At 40.7% G+C, this 18,816-nt stretch overlaps 1 protein-coding gene across 1 annotated transcript in view; it reads left to right on the top strand.

Moving 5' to 3' along the window:
• LOC134648092 (RB1-inducible coiled-coil protein 1) overlaps positions 1-18,816 on the top strand; it is a 47,072-nt gene that overhangs the window by 9,940 nt on the left and 18,316 nt on the right. The window contains exons 4-7 of the mRNA XM_063502554.1: positions 10,316-10,560; positions 11,644-11,771; positions 14,186-14,397; positions 16,907-17,118. Coding sequence (XP_063358624.1) covers positions 10,316-10,560; positions 11,644-11,771; positions 14,186-14,397; positions 16,907-17,118 — 797 coding nt within the window. The remainder of the gene's footprint in view (positions 1-10,315; positions 10,561-11,643; positions 11,772-14,185; positions 14,398-16,906; positions 17,119-18,816) is intronic.

Genomic DNA, 18,816 nt, shown 5'->3' on the forward strand with positions numbered 1-18,816 from the left:
TCATCCGACTCGTCTTGATGAGCACTTGGGAGAGCAGTACCCAAGATAGAGCTGATGCTGAACCCTGGCAGTTCCTAATGGAACTCAGGTTTGGTGCAACATAGACAAACGCCGTTTTGGTCATCCGACTCGTCTTGATGAGCACTTGGGAGAGCAGTACCCAAGATAGAGCTGATGCTGAACCCTGGCAGTACCTAGTGGAACTCAGGTTTGGTGCAACATAGACACACGCCGTTTTGGTCATCCGACTCGTCTTGATGAGCGCTTGGGAGAGCAGTACCCAAGATTGAGCTGATGCTGAACCCTGGCAGTACCTAATGGAACTCAGATTTGGTGCAACATAGACAAACGCCGTTTTGGTCATCCGACTCGTCTTGATGAGCACTTGGGAGAGCAGTACCCAAGATAGAGCTGATGCTGAACCCTGGCTGTACTTAGTGGAACTCAGGTTTGGTGCAACATAGACAAACGCCGTTTTGGTCATCCGACTCGTCTTAATGAGCACTTGGGAGAGCAGTACCCAAGATAGAGCTAATGCTGAACCCTGGCTGTACCTAGTGGAACTCAGGTTTGGTGCAACATAGACAAACGCCGTTTTGGTCATCCGTCACATCTTGACGAGCACTTGGGAGAGCAGTACCCAAGATAGAGCTGATGCTGAACCCTGACGGATGACCTAAATAGCGTGGGCCTATGTTGCACCAAACCTGAGTTCCACTAGGTATAGCCAGGGTTCAGCATCAGCTCTATCTTGGGTACTGCTCTCCCAAGTGCTCGTCAAGATGTGACGGATGACCAAAACGGCGTTTGTCTATGTTGCACCAAACCTGAGTTCCACTAGGTACAGCCAGGGTTCAGCATTAGCTCTATCTTGGGTACTGCTCTCCCAAGTGCTCATTAAGACGAGTCGGATGACCAAAACGGCGTTTGTCTATGTTGCACCAAACCTGAGTTCCACTAAGTACAGCCAGGGTTCAGCATCAGCTCTATCTTGGGTACTGCTCTCCCAAGTGCTCATCAAGACGAGTCGGATGACCAAAACGGCGTTTGTCTATGTTGCACCAAATCTGAGTTCCATTAGGTACTGCCAGGGTTCAGCATCAGCTCAATCTTGGGTACTGCTCTCCCAAGCGCTCATCAAGACGAGTCGGATGACCAAAACGGCGTGTGTCTATGTTGCACCAAACCTGAGTTCCACTAGGTACTGCCAGGGTTCAGCATCAGCTCTATCTTGGGTACTGCTCTCCCAAGTGCTCATCAAGACGAGTCGGATGACCAAAACGGCGTTTGTCTATGTTGCACCAAACCTGAGTTCCATTAGGTACTGCCAGGGTTCAGCATCAGCTCTATCTTGGGTACTGCTCTCCCAAGTGCTCATCAAGACGAGTCGGATGACCAAACCGGCGTTTGTCTATGTTGCACCAAACCTGAGTTCCATTAGGTACTGCCAGGGTTCAGCATCAGCTCTATCTTGGATACTGCTCTCCCAAGTGCTCATCAAGACGAGTCGGATGACCAAAACGGCGTTTGTCTATGTTGCACCAAACCTGAGTTCCATTAGGTACTGCCAGGGTTCAGCATCAGCTCTATCTTGGGTACTGCTCTCCCAAGTGCTCATCAAGACGAGTCGGATGACTAAAACGGCGTTTGTCTATGTTGCACCAAACCTGAGTTCCACTAGGTACTGCCAGGGTTCAGCATCAGCTCTATCTTGGGTACTGCTCTCCCAAGTGCTCATCAAGACGAGTCGGATGACCAAAACGGCGTTTGTCTATGTTGCACCAAGCCTGAGTTCCATTAGGTACTGCCAGGGTTCAGCATCAGCTCTATCTTGGGTACTGCTCTCCCAAGTGCTCATCAAGACGAGTCGGATGACTAAAACGGCGTTTGTCTATGTTGCACCAAACCTGAGTTCCACTAGGTACTGCCAGGGTTCAGCATCAGCTCTATCTTGGGTACTGCTCTCCCAAGTGCTCATCAAGACGAGTCGGATGACCAAAACGGCGTTTGTCTATGTTGCACCAGACCTGAGTTCCATTAGGTACTGCCAGGGTTTAGCATCAGCTCTATCTTGGGCACTGCTCTCCCAAGTGCTCATCAAGACGAGTCGGATGACCAAAACGGCGTTTGTCTATGTTGCACCAAACCTGAGTTCCATTAGGTACTGCCAGGGTTCAGCATCAGCTCAATCTTGGGTACTGCTCTCCCAAGTGCTCATCAAGACGAGTCGGATGACCAAAACGGCGTTTGTCTATGTTGCACCAAACCTGAGTTCCATTAGGTACTGCCAGGGTTCAGCATCAGCTCTATCTTGGGTACTGCTCTCCCAAGTGCTCATCAAGACGAGTCGGATGACCAAACCGGCGTTTGTCTATGTTGCACCAAACCTGAGTTCCATTAGGTACTGCCAGGGTTCAGCATCAGCTCTATCTTGGGTACTGCTCTCCCAAGTGCTCATCAAGACGAGTCGGATGACTAAAACGGCGTTTGTCTATGTTGCACCAAACCTGAGTTCCACTAGGTACTGCCAGGGTTCAGCATCAGCTCTATCTTGGGTACTGCTCTCCCAAGTGCTCATCAAGACGAGTCGGATGACCAAAACGGCGTTTGTCTATGTTGCACCAAGCCTGAGTTCCATTAGGTACTGCCAGGGTTCAGCATCAGCTCTATCTTGGGTACTGCTCTCCCAAGTGCTCATCAAGACGAGTCGGATGACTAAAACGGCGTTTGTCTATGTTGCACCAAACCTGAGTTCCACTAGGTACTGCCAGGGTTCAGCATCAGCTCTATCTTGGGTACTGCTCTCCCAAGTGCTCATCAAGACGAGTCGGATGACCAAAACGGCGTTTGTCTATGTTGCACCAGACCTGAGTTCCATTAGGTACTGCCAGGGTTTAGCATCAGCTCTATCTTGGGCACTGCTCTCCCAAGTGCTCATCAAGACGAGTCGGATGACCAAAACGGCGTTTGTCTATGTTGCACCAAACCTGAGTTCCATTAGGTACTGCCAGGGTTCAGCATCAGCTCAATCTTGGGTACTGCTCTCCCAAGTGCTCATCAAGACGAGTCGGATGACCAAAACGGCGTGTGTCTATGTTGCACCAAACCTGAGTTCCACTAGGTACTGCCAGGGTTCAGCATCAGCTCTATCTTGGGTACTGCTCTCCCAAGTGCTCATCAAGACGAGTCGGATGACCAAAACGGCGTTTGTCTACGTTGCACCAAACCTGAGTTCCATTAGGTACTGCCAGGGTTCAGCATCAGCTCTATCTTGGGTACTGCTCTCCCAAGTGCTCATTAAGACGAGTCGGATGACCAAAACGGCGTTTGTCTATGTTGCACCAAACCTGAGTTCCACTAAGTACAGCCAGGGTTCAGCATCAGCTCTATCTTGGGTACTGCTCTCCCAAGTGCTCATCAAGACGAGTCGGATGACCAAAACGGCGTTTGTCTATGTTGCACCAAATCTGAGTTCCATTAGGTACTGCCAGGGTTCAGCATCAGCTCAATCTTGGGTACTGCTCTCCCAAGCGCTCATCAAGACGAGTCGGATGACCAAAACGGCGTGTGTCTATGTTGCACCAAACCTGAGTTCCACTAGGTACTGCCAGGGTTCAGCATCAGCTCTATCTTGGGTACTGCTCTCCCAAGTGCTCATCAAGACGAGTCGGATGACCAAAACGGCGTTTGTCTATGTTGCACCAAACCTGAGTTCCATTAGGTACTGCCAGGGTTCAGCATCAGCTCTATCTTGGGTACTGCTCTCCCAAGTGCTCATCAAGACGAGTCGGATGACCAAACCGGCGTTTGTCTATGTTGCACCAAACCTGAGTTCCATTAGGTACTGCCAGGGTTCAGCATCAGCTCTATCTTGGATACTGCTCTCCCAAGTGCTCATCAAGACGAGTCGGATGACCAAAACGGCGTTTGTCTATGTTGCACCAAACCTGAGTTCCATTAGGTACTGCCAGGGTTCAGCATCAGCTCTATCTTGGGTACTGCTCTCCCAAGTGCTCATCAAGACGAGTCGGATGACCAAACCGGCGTTTGTCTATGTTGCACCAAACCTGAGTTCCATTAGGTACTGCCAGGGTTCAGCATCAGCTCTATCTTGGGTACTGCTCTCCCAAGTGCTCATCAAGACGAGTCGGATGACTAAAACGGCGTTTGTCTATGTTGCACCAAACCTGAGTTCCACTAGGTACTGCCAGGGTTCAGCATCAGCTCTATCTTGGGTACTGCTCTCCCAAGTGCTCATCAAGACGAGTCGGATGACCAAAACGGCGTTTGTCTATGTTGCACCAAGCCTGAGTTCCATTAGGTACTGCCAGGGTTCAGCATCAGCTCTATCTTGGGTACTGCTCTCCCAAGTGCTCATCAAGACGAGTCGGATGACTAAAACGGCGTTTGTCTATGTTGCACCAAACCTGAGTTCCACTAGGTACTGCCAGGGTTCAGCATCAGCTCTATCTTGGGTACTGCTCTCCCAAGTGCTCATCAAGACGAGTCGGATGACCAAAACGGCGTTTGTCTATGTTGCACCAGACCTGAGTTCCATTAGGTACTGCCAGGGTTTAGCATCAGCTCTATCTTGGGCACTGCTCTCCCAAGTGCTCATCAAGACGAGTCGGATGACCAAAACGGCGTTTGTCTATGTTGCACCAAACCTGAGTTCCATTAGGTACTGCCAGGGTTCAGCATCAGCTCAATCTTGGGTACTGCTCTCCCAAGTGCTCATCAAGACGAGTCGGATGACCAAAACGGCGTGTGTCTATGTTGCACCAAACCTGAGTTCCACTAGGTACTGCCAGGGTTCAGCATCAGCTCTATCTTGGGTACTGCTCTCCCAAGTGCTCATCAAGACGAGTCGGATGACCAAAACGGCGTTTGTCTACGTTGCACCAAACCTGAGTTCCATTAGGTACTGCCAGGGTTCAGCATCAGCTCTATCTTGGGTACTGCTCTCCCAAGTGCTCATCAAGACGAGTCGGATGACCAAACCGGCGTTTGTCTATGTTACACCAAACCTGAGTTCCATTAGGTACTGCCAGGGTTCAGCATCAGCTCTATCTTGGATACTGCTCTCCCAAGTGCTCATCAAGACAAGTCGGATGACCGAAACGGCGTTTGTCTATGTTGCACCAAACCTGAGTTCCATTAGGTACTGCCAGGGTTCAGCATCAGCTCTATCTTGGGTACTGCTCTCCCAAGTGCTCATCAAGACGAGTCGGATGACTAAAACGGCGTTTGTCTATGTTGCACCAAACCTGAGTTCCATTAGGTACTGCCAGGGTTCAGCATCAGCTCTATCTTGGGTACTGCTCTCCCAAGTGCTCATCAAGACGAGTCGGATGACCAAAACGGCGTGTGTCTATGTTGCACCAAACCTGAGTTCCACTAGGTACAGCCAAGGTTCAGCATCAGCTCCATCTTGGGTACTGCTCTCCCAAGTGCTCATTGTGACGAGTCGAATAGCCTAAACGGCGTGTGTCTATGTTGCACCAAACCTGAGTTCCACTAGGTACAGCCAGGGTTCAGCATCAGCTCCATCTTGGGTACTGCTCTCCCAAGTGCTCATTGTGACGAGTCGAATAGCCTAAACGGCGTGTGTGTATGTTGCACCAAACCTGAATTCCACTAGGTACACCCAGGGTTCAGCATCAGCTCTATCTTGGGTACTGGTCTCCCAAGTGCTCATCAAGACGAGTCGGATGACCAAACGGCGTGTTTCTATGTTGCACCAAACCTGAGGTCCACTAGCTAGATAAAAATTACGGGCGCCTTTATAAAATTACGATATATTTTTGTTAATTGATAATTATCAATAATATTTTTAATTGTCATTAAAAATTGATTTAATTTTTAATGGTTTGTGAAGCATTAACCATTAATTCTTTTTAATTTTTAATGGTTCGAAATAAATTAATATTAATGCAAATTGATGTTAATGCGAATTGACAATTAATTTTCCTTCAATGGTTAATGGTTAATTCGAATTAACCTTTTCAATGGTTAATTTTTAATGGTAATTGGGATTAACGTTCGGCCAACACTGGTTATTGCAATGCAACTTGTATCGTAAATTTTTAGAAGGCACGATAAGAGTGAATTGAGCATGAATTGAGGTATTTTATCTCATTAGGATCGAAAGAGCTCGTGAATTTGAGTACAAATAACACAAAAGTGGCAAAAAAGATCACAATATAAAAAATGGCAAAAAATAGTAGTTTTCGATATAAGTGCGAGAAGTATGTCATTTTGCACGAGTACCGAGCTTTCGATTTTTCCGGAAATATACTGAGGGGCTACCGCCAAAACCGAAATTCGCAAATTGCGGGGATCTTTCTCTTTTACTCCAATGCAGGCGTAATTAGAGTGACAGAGAAAAATGCCCGCAATTTGCAAAATTCGATTTTCGCGGTTATAGCCCTGTCACTTACAACGGATGCCTTTGCTTTGATATCTGGTGGCGTTAAATTAACTCCAAAATCGTCTGAATCACTCATTTTTATTTAATAACTTATGCTTTCTTGGCAATTACTTACAAACATAAATCACTTTAAATGTTGAATAAAAAAGGCGGGAAGGGAATAAAAAAAGTTTTACTTTTAATTGCCATTTTTTTCAATGTGGATTCTGTTGTCACTGTTGTCAGCATTATGCCAATTGAAGAGAAATTGTATTATTAAAATTAATAAAATTAATTTTCAGAACATATAATTATACATGGTCAACCAGATCTTGACAGTAGAAAAAGGCGGCAAATTTGAAAAATGTAGGCGCGAAAGGATATCGTCCCATAGAAAATTTGAATTTCGCGCCTTTATTTTACTGACAAGATTTGGTTGACCAGCTATATGTAAAAAAACATGAATCTTTTGTTATTTCATTATATTGATATATATCTAATTAATTACATTTATATTAAGTGTATAAAGTGTATTGTACGAACGTCAGCTTCATTCTGTCGCGCGTTGTTCAAGTAATACTATTGGGTCTCGAATAATACTCCTTTATGCCCAATCGCGCGTTGTTCAGGTGGGTCATTTATAAGCGGGTCTCGCATAATACTCATTTATTTAAAATGTATCAATCAGATTACTTTTTAGCACTAGTGTAAAAAAATCAAACTTTACGCACGATTTGCAGCTACAAAAACTAAACTTTTTGAGCAATTGGATTAAAAAAATATAAAGAAACGCTCAAGTACCAGTGGCATGGTGGCATATAGACGGACTTACGCCAGTAGTAATGTCTAATCCTTTTGCCATGCACCAATGGTAGCATGCGCAAAATTATTATGACAGGTATTTATTTTCAGCCGGTTTAAATAGTTTCGGCAAGACTTATGTAGCATTCTTATAATATATAAATATTATCATCACCACAGTATCGTTTTCCGAAATTACTTTATGGTTATACCGTTTGGCTACGCTATTTCTCTGTACCCTGCCTCTCCCTTCCCTCCCTGTACTCCTTAAGTGCCCGAACTCTCTTTACTCATACTGAAAGATACATAAGACTATCCTGTTCGGTCATTTCCTTCCACCCCTCATGCTTGATCCAGTTTTAAACTAGATTCATGATTTATTCAATACGCTATAAAGCGACATCTGTTGATTACTTCTAATCGTTGGCAACGACATATGTCTACTAACTTTCAATGAAGACGTATAGATGTCGTTAGGAATTCTATGATTTGGATGTGACACAGCGCCATCTTGTATCCATGATAGGCAACAGTGCTTTTTCAGTGACGCCATCTGGTAATGGTGCGCTTTTAGGCGGTCACATTTGAATGTATGGGATAGCAGCGTCTGTATATATGTAGTCTGTGATAATATATAGGGTATTATTGTGAGCCTATTGTGTCTTCCATTCGTCCCGGTTTTGAGCTACATCTGGGTACCTCTACGCTCTATATGACTATGGGTTATTACCGTGATAGTTAATCATAAAATAAAACTATTTGATCGCATTACATCATTTACTAGCGCCCCGGCCCAGCTTCGCACGGGTTAACAAATTATACATAAACCTTCCTCTTGAATAACTCTATCTACTTATTAAAAAAAAACCGCATGAAAATCCGTTGCGTAATTTTAAAGATCTAAGCATTCATATGGACAGACAGACAGCGGGAAGCGACTTTGTTTTATACTACGTATAATGATATCGCGTATAATGAATATAAAATACATCCCGATGTTTCGAGCGTGTTTTTTGAGTCTCCCTTTGACCACGAGCGCTGCGCTGTAAAGGGTTCTAAACTTCGGAATGTATCTTAAATACGCGCTGAAATACGATCAATTAGCTTTATTACCACACGTGTTAAGGATATGGCATAGTAAATTACTTTTCCAATTGTCAGGTACCATTTAGGTTTTGTTATAATGTACCTACTGCCCGGCTGTTGAGGCAGGAACGTTGTAAATGATTAAAGATTCGTTCTTATTTCTATGTGATCGCAAAAACGAGTCCGCCCTCATCAGATAAAGTTTTTGACCTTGGTGTGCTGCCACGGTTGGAGTGGTCGATATGTTGACATGTCTGATAAGTAATAATTTTGTGGAATAAGTACCTACTACTTTTTTGGAACCAGGCAGCACGCGCTGGTAATATCAACCGTGTGTCTATTGTCTTGCGTCGAAAAATTTAGAGATTTTTTTTGATTGAAATTTAGAGTTAACTTCGTAATATAATCCAGATATTGCAGGCAGTATTTAGCCATCAAAAAAGGCGTCTCTCCGGTTTTGCACCATAAATCGTCTGCAACAGATTCAAAGGCCAATGAATCCAATGATGATGATGCCTGAGTAATGTTAAGTGTTATATACAAAATATTTACTTTCATGACCACATTACGGATTACAAATTATGATCCAATTAGTTAGCTATTTCACAAATAGGCGATTAATATGTCTTTTAATACACGTGCAGATGACAATAAGTAGGTACAATTTACTCCTTAGACAATGGAGGTCAAACGTACGGAGTTATAGCTACAATAAAATGAGAATAAAACTTGTTGTGACAAATCGTTTCGATTATTATAGCCTATATCGGTGAGTTACTAGTGTCGTATTTTACTGGTATCTGCAGTTGATACGATTAATTGTTCTTAATTATAGATCTATAGTGAATGAACCTTACTCGGCGTGATGTGCATTACAACGATGTGCATCAGAATGGCGGTTGGAGCTTTTCTTGACAATAGTTTATTTTCGGAATAGGTACTCCTCGACATACGTTGAAGTTAGGGTTGCCAGATCGAAAGGCGCTATTATCGGGAAAAAAAAAATCGGGATTGTGGGCCTTAAGTTGGGAAAAAAAAAACCATTCAAATTAAATTAATTGTATTAAAAACAACGATATTTTACATTATTGGCACTACGTCAGCTGCTCTGCCCAATCTCGCTACGCGCGCCTTGCGCGCGCGCTGACGGGCTCGACGCGGGTCGCTTGCTCGCTCGACGACAGTTCGGAACTTGAAATTATTGTTTTATAACGTGAAGCTGTTTTTCGGGACAATTTTCACTTTGTCGGGAATCGGGAAGACATGCTAAAAATCGGGAGAATCCCGCCGAATCCCGACCATCTGGCAACCCTAGTTGAAGTACGTAACGATTACTGTTGTCAGTCTTTACGTCATTAATACAAGGTTTATTTTCGCCTGACCTATGGTAATGTTTTAACACTCGTATTCACAAAAGGTATCAAATATCTCTAAACATTTTCCTTGGAATTTCCGAGGTCCATGTACCATTCTGACGCACACGATCGATCAGGTTATTTTACGGTTAGTCTTATATACAGACACAAAACTTCTTTCGCATAATCTCCGAAAAAAAAAATGTTAAGGGCATATCGCACAAACCGTGTGTAATCTAATTTTAATAACGATTTATATAGGTATATAATTTTATTGTACGGGAAGCTTTGGAAAATTAAAATTTATTAAATTGGTTTGTTGATGCAACTTGACGTGATACTGATGTAATGAAAGTATTTTTAATATCCTGATCGACAAACTGCATTACTTAGCGGGTAGCCAACCGCGGGTGGCGGGTTGAAAACCGTAAAAAAAGCTCTCAAATCAACTGATTTGAGAGCTTTTTTACCGTTTTCTACATAGCTTCTCTACATACGTCCTACGTCCCGTTTCAACGCTTAGAACTCTTTTGAGTTCTTGTACCAAAGAAGTTTGTAGAAACACGAAGTTTTTGTAGTTTACATAGTAAGAAATGATGTCAATTATACAAACATGTATTTCTACAAGGGTCACTCAATATACCTTTCCCATTGTCTTTCCTAGTGTACAGCGACCTTAGTCCAATAGTGGAGCTAAGTTCAGGCGAGTTCCGGAGCGACACCCGAAGCGGAGTGGAGGGGAAATCCCTAGCGGAGCTGAAAGCGAACGTTGACATGTGCTGTTCACTGCAGCCGACCGTCAACACTGTGATAAAGTGCGCGACGCTTGCGCAGCAGTTCAGTGATCTCGCGCACGATGTTTCCAAGAGCTGCGATCAGTTGGTGCATGAACAGCATTTACAGCATCAGGTAAGATTAGTAGCTTCCACAGGTATCATCTCAAAAATAAGTTGGAAATCAGATTTGGAAAAAGAAAACAACTCAAAATAACATAGTTCGGTCCGTGTCTTAAAACTATAGATCATTTAAAATACTATTTGGTCTTATGTAGTCATTCGGAAGTCGTCTATGGCGCAGTTCCGCAGTTGTTTCATTCATTTTAGCAACGTGGATCCATTGTTAAATTACGTGCGTAGCGTGGCACGTGCCACAATATGAGTGTTAATCTACTATTTCAAAGGAAGCGAATTCAAAACCACGTGCTACCGAGTCTATAACGCGTTGTGTATGTCAAGTTGTAGTTGTGGTTTTTAGTATTTCGTCTCTAAATTCTAAAAATAAACATATGGAACGACGTTGGTGTCCTTCCATTATCACATGTTTTAATTTTATTTCCTCTCCTGCAGTTTAGTATTACTAGCTTTTGCCATTTAAATTTTAGTTATAATAGCCATTCTAACAATATTCTACTTCTGTTCGTAATTCAAACACATTTAAATAACGACCTTGATTGCTTAACACAAGGATTAAAATAGTATAAAATGTTGTAATCGTAGTTAGTAACACATTTAACTGATCAAACATACACCTTATATGATTGCAATAAGGTTTACGAATGATCAGTTATCCGCGTCGACGATGGTATAAGGGGCAGCAGATGTCTGTGGCCACCGTTCGTAGACAATGCAACGTCTACTTCCTTGTGAGCTACTGCTGAGCCGTGATCAATGTGTTTCATGACAGACTGAAGCACAGAGAATATTTACCGAGTGTGTATACATACATATTTGTGCCTTGTAGAAATATGGCCTTTGGTATTATTTTTATATCGGACATGTCTTAATACTAATAGTACAGGTGTTGATTGATGATGACTCATATCATTAGTAACAATAGTAACTATAGGTATTAGTATTCGTAGGACACCTTTGTAGATCTTTATCAGACTAGAATTAATTATTTGAGTTGGTGCCTGAATGTGAAGTCTATTTTTTGCACTTTATATTTTATATTGAATCTAATATAGGTATACAATTATTGTTTTTCATACAGGGTTGGTCGGCGGTTGTGGCGAATTTAGAAGACATCTTCAACGAATTCTGCGAGAGATCTAGAAATTTCAAAGAATCATTCAGAAAACATCGCCTAAAAAAGGACGAGTACCACGAACAATTGACCGCGTAAGTTTAGCATTACTATTATCTAATTACTAATACATACATGTACTACTGGACGGACTGATCCGATTATCATACAAAGATATCACGCGTGCGATCATTATTGTAGTCAATGATATTTATTCGGTTTACTCTGGTATTTTATCATACAACAACACAGTTTGCAAATCCTTTATCCGTTTTGTCTTCGTAGAGTGTGTTTGTAACCATTTAAGAAAGACGTGAATCACCTTAGTAAATTCACCATTAACACATCGTTTCCTACGTTCATTCTCATATACTCTTCCCCTACACAAAATCATATAACTAAAAAACAACTTTATGTGATTCTAGTTAAAGTTCAAATTACAAAACAAAGTAAAAAGGAGATATGAGGTTGCGAAGTTTCGCGTCTATATGTCGTTAGCGTTACCATGGCTGAGCGTATGATGGCCTTAATAGGTGAATAGTTTCCGACATTGACCTCATACAAGTATGTATGATATTTTCAGCGGCTATTATTACGAAAGTGATAAGCTTTAAATAGGGTATCTAATTTGGAAATGGATCTTATCACTGTTGGTTTACCGTAAAACTATATTTCAATCACATGTATGAATACTCTTTTGTTAGGTGTTCTATTGATTGCATAGGTACGTAATTAGTCTATTACAGACTTGTAATCGTGTGTCGCGTGACCTTGTAGATTTCCGTTTGATAAGTTTCGATACTTTCCATCTATGGTGCATTTTCTTCGTACAATTGTATAAGTTGACCTATTTCCGTTGAGCACCCGCCACGGCCACGCGGACGTGTAAACCACTCATTAATATTTAATTGGTCTCACTGCTTTGTGTTTGGCAAATACAACAAAAAAACAATGAGTAACACTCATAATGTAGACTTGCAGAAAAACTCTTGCACATTTAATGATCGTCCGTAGCTAGAAATGAACTATATTGTTACTGTAAATATATTCGTTATTAGTTTTTCTAACAAAGCATTTTGTAGCTAACTTCTATAATGAGTGGAGGTAATATTTATTTAACGTGGCAATCTTGTTGATAACGGAATCGACCGATTTCAGCCATAATTAAAATGAAGTACTAATTTAGTACAACTTAATTTAGCCATATCCTTAGAAACTGTTTTATATCAACATCATATTAACTACCAAACGTAAACGCTTCAAGGAAAAGCTATATAACATTTACGATGTCTAGATAGTCTAGTACCTATACTAAACTTGTATCGGTATATGACGGTAACTTTCATTTCAGTAATGGAGTCTAGTAAACCGTTCATTATAAACTCGGACTGCTTTAGAAAACATGTTTTATCAACTCTTGTTTAGTTTCTACACAATCGAGGCTAATACGAGATGTCTGTCACGAAATAGACTTAGTGCTATCTAATAGTACCTAGCAGCGTCACGCACGTTTTACATTAGCGGCAAAAAGTCTTACATATTCCGATTTGTTTTCATTATAAACCTTTTTTTTATATAGAGGGATGATTTGGCGAGAGCACTAATCCACCCCTGGGTTCTCTTAAGGAAAAAAATATTAGACTAGGTGTTATTGTAAGATTTCTTCCTCATGTTTTTGTAGTAAAATAATAAAAACGGTAAATCTTATAAATACCTAGGGTACGAGCTATTCTTGTATTAAGCATGACTTGGCGCCGATAAAAGTTCGGTGCTGAGACATTTTAAATTTAAACGTTTACAATAATTGTGTTCAATATTGCATGACACTGAGTTTATAATGATATATTGAAATTTAAATACTAGGAAAATTATGACTTTTGGCTGCTACTGTACTTCGCTCTATAAACCGATGTCCGAATCATTACCGTAAATCGCGTACAATCTCGTGGAGTCTGTATGCCAACGTCTATAAATAAATATCTATTCAATTTCGATCCGAGGCACTTTATATTATTTATAAGACCTTTTAAAGAAACCTTGACGTCAGCGCTATCGCCTACGTCGTCTCTTTGTTTGCTAATTCTGAAGTGTGCCTCGGACAGATCCATTAAACTTTCTTATTTACGCATTTGAACTTTAAATCAGTATGCAAATTGCACCGTTTGTTCGTATCACAATTATTCCGATGTAGCTGTCGGTTGACGTTCACGTTGCGTGTCTAATTCCGTTCGACACCTCATTTAATCTCGATCGATGCATGGCCATAGTAGTCGCCATCAGATATATCAAAGCGGCCTAGGTGCTCACAAATACATATCTGAATATGTCTTTATTGTCGAAGTGCATAGTTTGGCTTTCCGGTGGTTTGATGAATCCCGCGTATTATCATATCTAAGTTCTGTATGACACACAAAAATAAATGGCACCGAATAGTCTCCCGTTTAAATTAGCGTTTAAATTATGCAATTGTTTCGTAAGTCACAAATTGGCTCAATCATTTTCCTTTCAGTCTCAACGAAGTGTTAGAATCTTTAGGCAAGATTCCAATTCTGCCGGCTCTCCAACTGAACGCGGAGGCCCACCGGTTCTCGGCCTTCGACGTGTTCGAGGAGACCGACTTCGAGGGTCAATACTATAGGATAAGTCAGCCTTTGGATGGGTCAGAGAAGACGAATCAAGACTTTGGAGTGGAGGCTTTCAAATTATCCGAGGAGGAAGATGGTAAGCATTTTTATGCACTAGTAACAATTTTATTTCGCCATACCCGAGGAACTTTTATAGGTTTATGGACTATGTATAAAATTCTCTTTATGACATGTATACATATGGAGGGTATCGTGTATGTGCCAATTACTTGAAACTTTAAGTAGGTATACTTATTAAAGTAGGTAATGTTAATGTTATTGAGTACAAATTTCTATTTTCACAAATATTTCTTGAATAGGAACCAAGGCCCTGAGACCCGCCCTATTACTGACGGTTCTCTTGTTTGGTTTTTTTTATGACGTGTTTATATTTTGGATTATTTTTGAATTGTCGTCGTATGAATAAAGAGAAAAAACAATAATTGTGAACCGTTCATGGAGGTTTATGTGACTCGGGTCAATACACTTTTACGAGTATATACATATTTACATGAGACGATTCGACACAAAAACCTATTTGTGAGATCACCGCACCGATCTCAAGAGAGATTGGAGAGACGAGACAGTTGACGTCGGTCTATGCAAATAAACAAATCAATATCATAATATCATTAAGATCAAATCAATTTATTCGATTTAAACGTCACACCGTTTGGTAGCATGTTGTAGATTTTAACGTTAGTCCAAGACCAATTATATAAGTACCTGATTTCTTTTTTAGGGTTCCGTAGCCAAATGGCAAAAAACGGAACCCTTATAGATTCGTCATGTCTGTCTGTCTGTCTGTCCGTCTGTCCGTCTGTCCGTCTGTCTGTCCGTCCGTATGTCACAGCCACTTTTCTCCGAAACTATAAGAACTATACTGTTGAAACTTGGTAAGTAGATGTATTCTGTGAACCGCATTAAGATTTTCACACAAAAATAGAAAAAAAACAATACATTTTTGGGGTTCCCCATACTTCGAACTGAAACTCAAAAATTTTTTTTTCATCAAACCCATACGTGTGGGGTATCTATGGATAGGTCTTCAAAAATGATATTGAGGTTTCTAATATCATTATTTTCTAAACTGAATAGTTTGCGCGAGAGACACTTCCAAAGTGGTAAAATATGTGTCCCCCCCCCTGTAACTTCTAAAATATGAGAATGATAAAACTAAAAAAAATATATGATGTACATTACCATGTAAACTTCCACCGAAAATTGGTTTGAACGAGATCTAGTAAGTAGTTTTTTTTATACGTCATAATTTCATAAATCGCCTAAATACGGAACCCTTCATGGGCGAGTCCGACTCGCACTTGGCCGCTTTTTACGCTCACATTTATTTATTTTATTTGATCGATTTAAATAGTTTAGCACCAGAAGCAAATTGTATTTGTAACAGATTAAATGTTTGACCAGGACGAATTATACTTATCGTTTTCCTGTTATCAGAAACATAATTGCTGATATATTTATATTTCACTTAAAGTGACACAAGGTATGTGTTAGAAAAAACTACCTACCTATCCCAGAGATCGAAGTCCGTTAAATTGCTTTTTCCCTGAGAGGTGAGAAATGAATTTAATTTTGTACCTAGTACTTATACCTGCACATAATCGGCGATAAAAAATCTACTAACAATTAAGATAAAAAATTACAATTTATTTATGTTTCCTGCTGCGGCTCGTCTTGCCAGCTGAGAGACTTGGTGTGAACACTAATTATAGACAAGAATTACATGTATTACAATAAATGTTCACTTTAATTTTATTACACGTTATAAAACGTACATAGCTTTTCCGTGAGGATCGCATGCCTATTGCTTACCGCACACGCTCTCGAGTGCGATTACGATAATCGCCCGAGTACCTACTTTATAAACAAACCTATTTCCATAATGGAAACTCCATGAGTGTCGCGAGTTTACTAGTTATAATTTGATGTTGTATGAATGCCGAAGTTCTTTCAGTAATTATGTCGACAATATTATATACCAGGTAGATTTTAGCGTCAAAATTGGGTTAAGACTAAGATGAAACTTTTACTCATATTGTTTGAGCTTACGACTCTTCTGTCAGTGCTTACTAAAAATCTTCAAGACCATGTCAACTAGAGAACAGAACTAGTTAAAGGTTCGGGTGGCCTAGAAATTACGGCCTCCACCCCAAAACTGAAGAAGCCGGTTCGAATCCGATCGGTCAACTTTTGTTCCTTAATATATAACTCCTTCAGTCTATAAGACCATAGTCATGTACTTATCGATAGTCAAATCCGGAACCTATCTCTACATTGAAAGCAGATTCTCAACAGAATAAGCTAACCACTATCAATTTCCAGTGTTCGGCCATAAAGACGCATCAACAAGCAAAGAGCCCGAGAACAGAACTAGTTAAAGGTTCGGGTGGCCTAGAAATTACGGCCTCCACCCCAAAACTGAAGAAGCCGGTTCGAATCCGATCGGTCAACTTTTGTTCCTTAATATATAACTCCTTCAGTCTATAAGACCATAGTCATGTACTTATCGATAGTCAAATCCGGAACCTATCTCTACATTGAAAGCAGATTCTCAACAGAATAAGCTAACCACTATCAATTTCCAGTGTTCGGCCATAAAGACGCATCAACAAGCAAAGAGCCCGAGCATGCGCCAGCGCCCGCCGAGCCCATCGAGGACTCCGACGAAGGAGTCTCGTTCAAAGCGCACTCTTATGAAAACAAAGAGGAACCTACCTTACTACACTGGATATTGGCTCAGGGCAACAAAGCTTCGTTACAAGACATATTAGACTACTGCCAAAAAGGATTGGCATTGGTAAGTTATTCAACATTTAATTTATTTAGCTCATCGCGGAGTTGAAGGAGTCACGTTCTATGCGCACTCTTATGAAAACAAGAAGGAACCTACCTTACTACACTGGATATTGGCTCAGGGCAACAAAGCTTCGTTACAGGACATATTAGACTACTGCCAAAAAGGACTGGCATTGGTAAGTTATTTAACACTTAATTTAGCTAATCCAGGAGTTGCAGGAGTCACGTTCAAAGAGCACTCTTATGAAAACAAGGAGGAACCTATCTTACTATTCTGGATATTGGCCCAGGGCAACAAGGCTTCGATACAACATATTAGACTACTGCCAAAACGGACTAGCATTGGTAAGTTATTTAACATTTAATTTAGCTCATCGAGGAGTTGAAGGAGTCACGTTCAAAGCGCACTCTTATGAAAATAAGGAGGAACCTACCTTACTACATTGGATATTGGCTCCGGGCAATAAGGCTTCGTTACAAGACATATTAGACTACTGCCAAAAAGGATTGGTATTGGTAAGTTAACATTTAATTTAGCTCATCAAGGAGTGGAGGGAGTCACGTTCAAAGCGCACTCTTATGAAAATAAGGAGGAAGGTTCCTTACTACACTGGATATTGGCTCAGGGCAACAAGGCTTCGTTACAAGACATTTTAGACTACTGCCAAAAAGGATTGGCATTGGTAAGACATTTGACATTTGCCATTTTATTTAAAGTTGTACACTTCTTCGCTAGGATGAATATTTTAAAATAATATATTAAGGTGGGAAAATCACGTATAATTTGTTCTAAGGTCGTTTTTATTAGTTTTTCGTAAATAACTCGTAAACGACCCACAGCAAAAAAATATCCCCACAGCAAAAAAATATCTTTTACATAAATAATCTATTTGAGATTCCTTATAAAATAAATGCTACTTTTTTTCGTTAGGATCCTTAATAAAAACGGACCTTAATAATAAGTAATGTTCTTTTTCACCACATAACTACGAGTATGTGCTATGAGTAAATTGGGCTGTACAGGTTACTGCAAGATGTGATACATTTATCGGCAAAGCTATTAAGGAGTTATCTAAGTGGGTTTATAGGTTACTATTCTTATTTAATCCAACCTACTGACTGACTTCGGGCGTTGAATGGAGTGATTGTTAAAATTTACTGATAGTGACCAATAAATATAATATGGGGCATTATCTATGAAAAGGGACCTTATTGTCGATGGCGCTTACGGCGCACAGCGTCGCGCGGCATTGTATTTATATCGGAGCATCGTTAATAATGGCGTAACCGCCATCGACAATAAGGTCCCTTTCCATAGATAACGTCACATATGTGAAGATAATTATGATCGATGGATTCGTAAACAAACTGCGTAGTTTTTGGTAAAATAATATCTAAACCTCGAATAGTTGAGCTACCTTATTAATTAATAATCTTAAAAGTTAAATATTTGGGCTTATATTTGACCGTATCAAATTTGATAATTTCCCCTTCCTTCCCCCTAGGGATGGTATTCTTAAAATAAATAATATATTCTCCCTGTCAAATTTCATCAAATTAGTTTCAGCAGTTCAGCTGTGAAAAGGTCAGACATAATTACTTTCCTATTTTTAGGTGTTGATAATAGACAAGGTTCGTTTATAATATGTACATATTAACTATCTTACTGACATTGTAAGTTTCGAGACTCATCAACCAA

Source organism: Cydia amplana, chromosome 5, assembly GCF_948474715.1.
Source record: "Cydia amplana chromosome 5, ilCydAmpl1.1, whole genome shotgun sequence".
Taxonomy (NCBI): Eukaryota; Metazoa; Arthropoda; class Insecta; order Lepidoptera; family Tortricidae; genus Cydia; species Cydia amplana.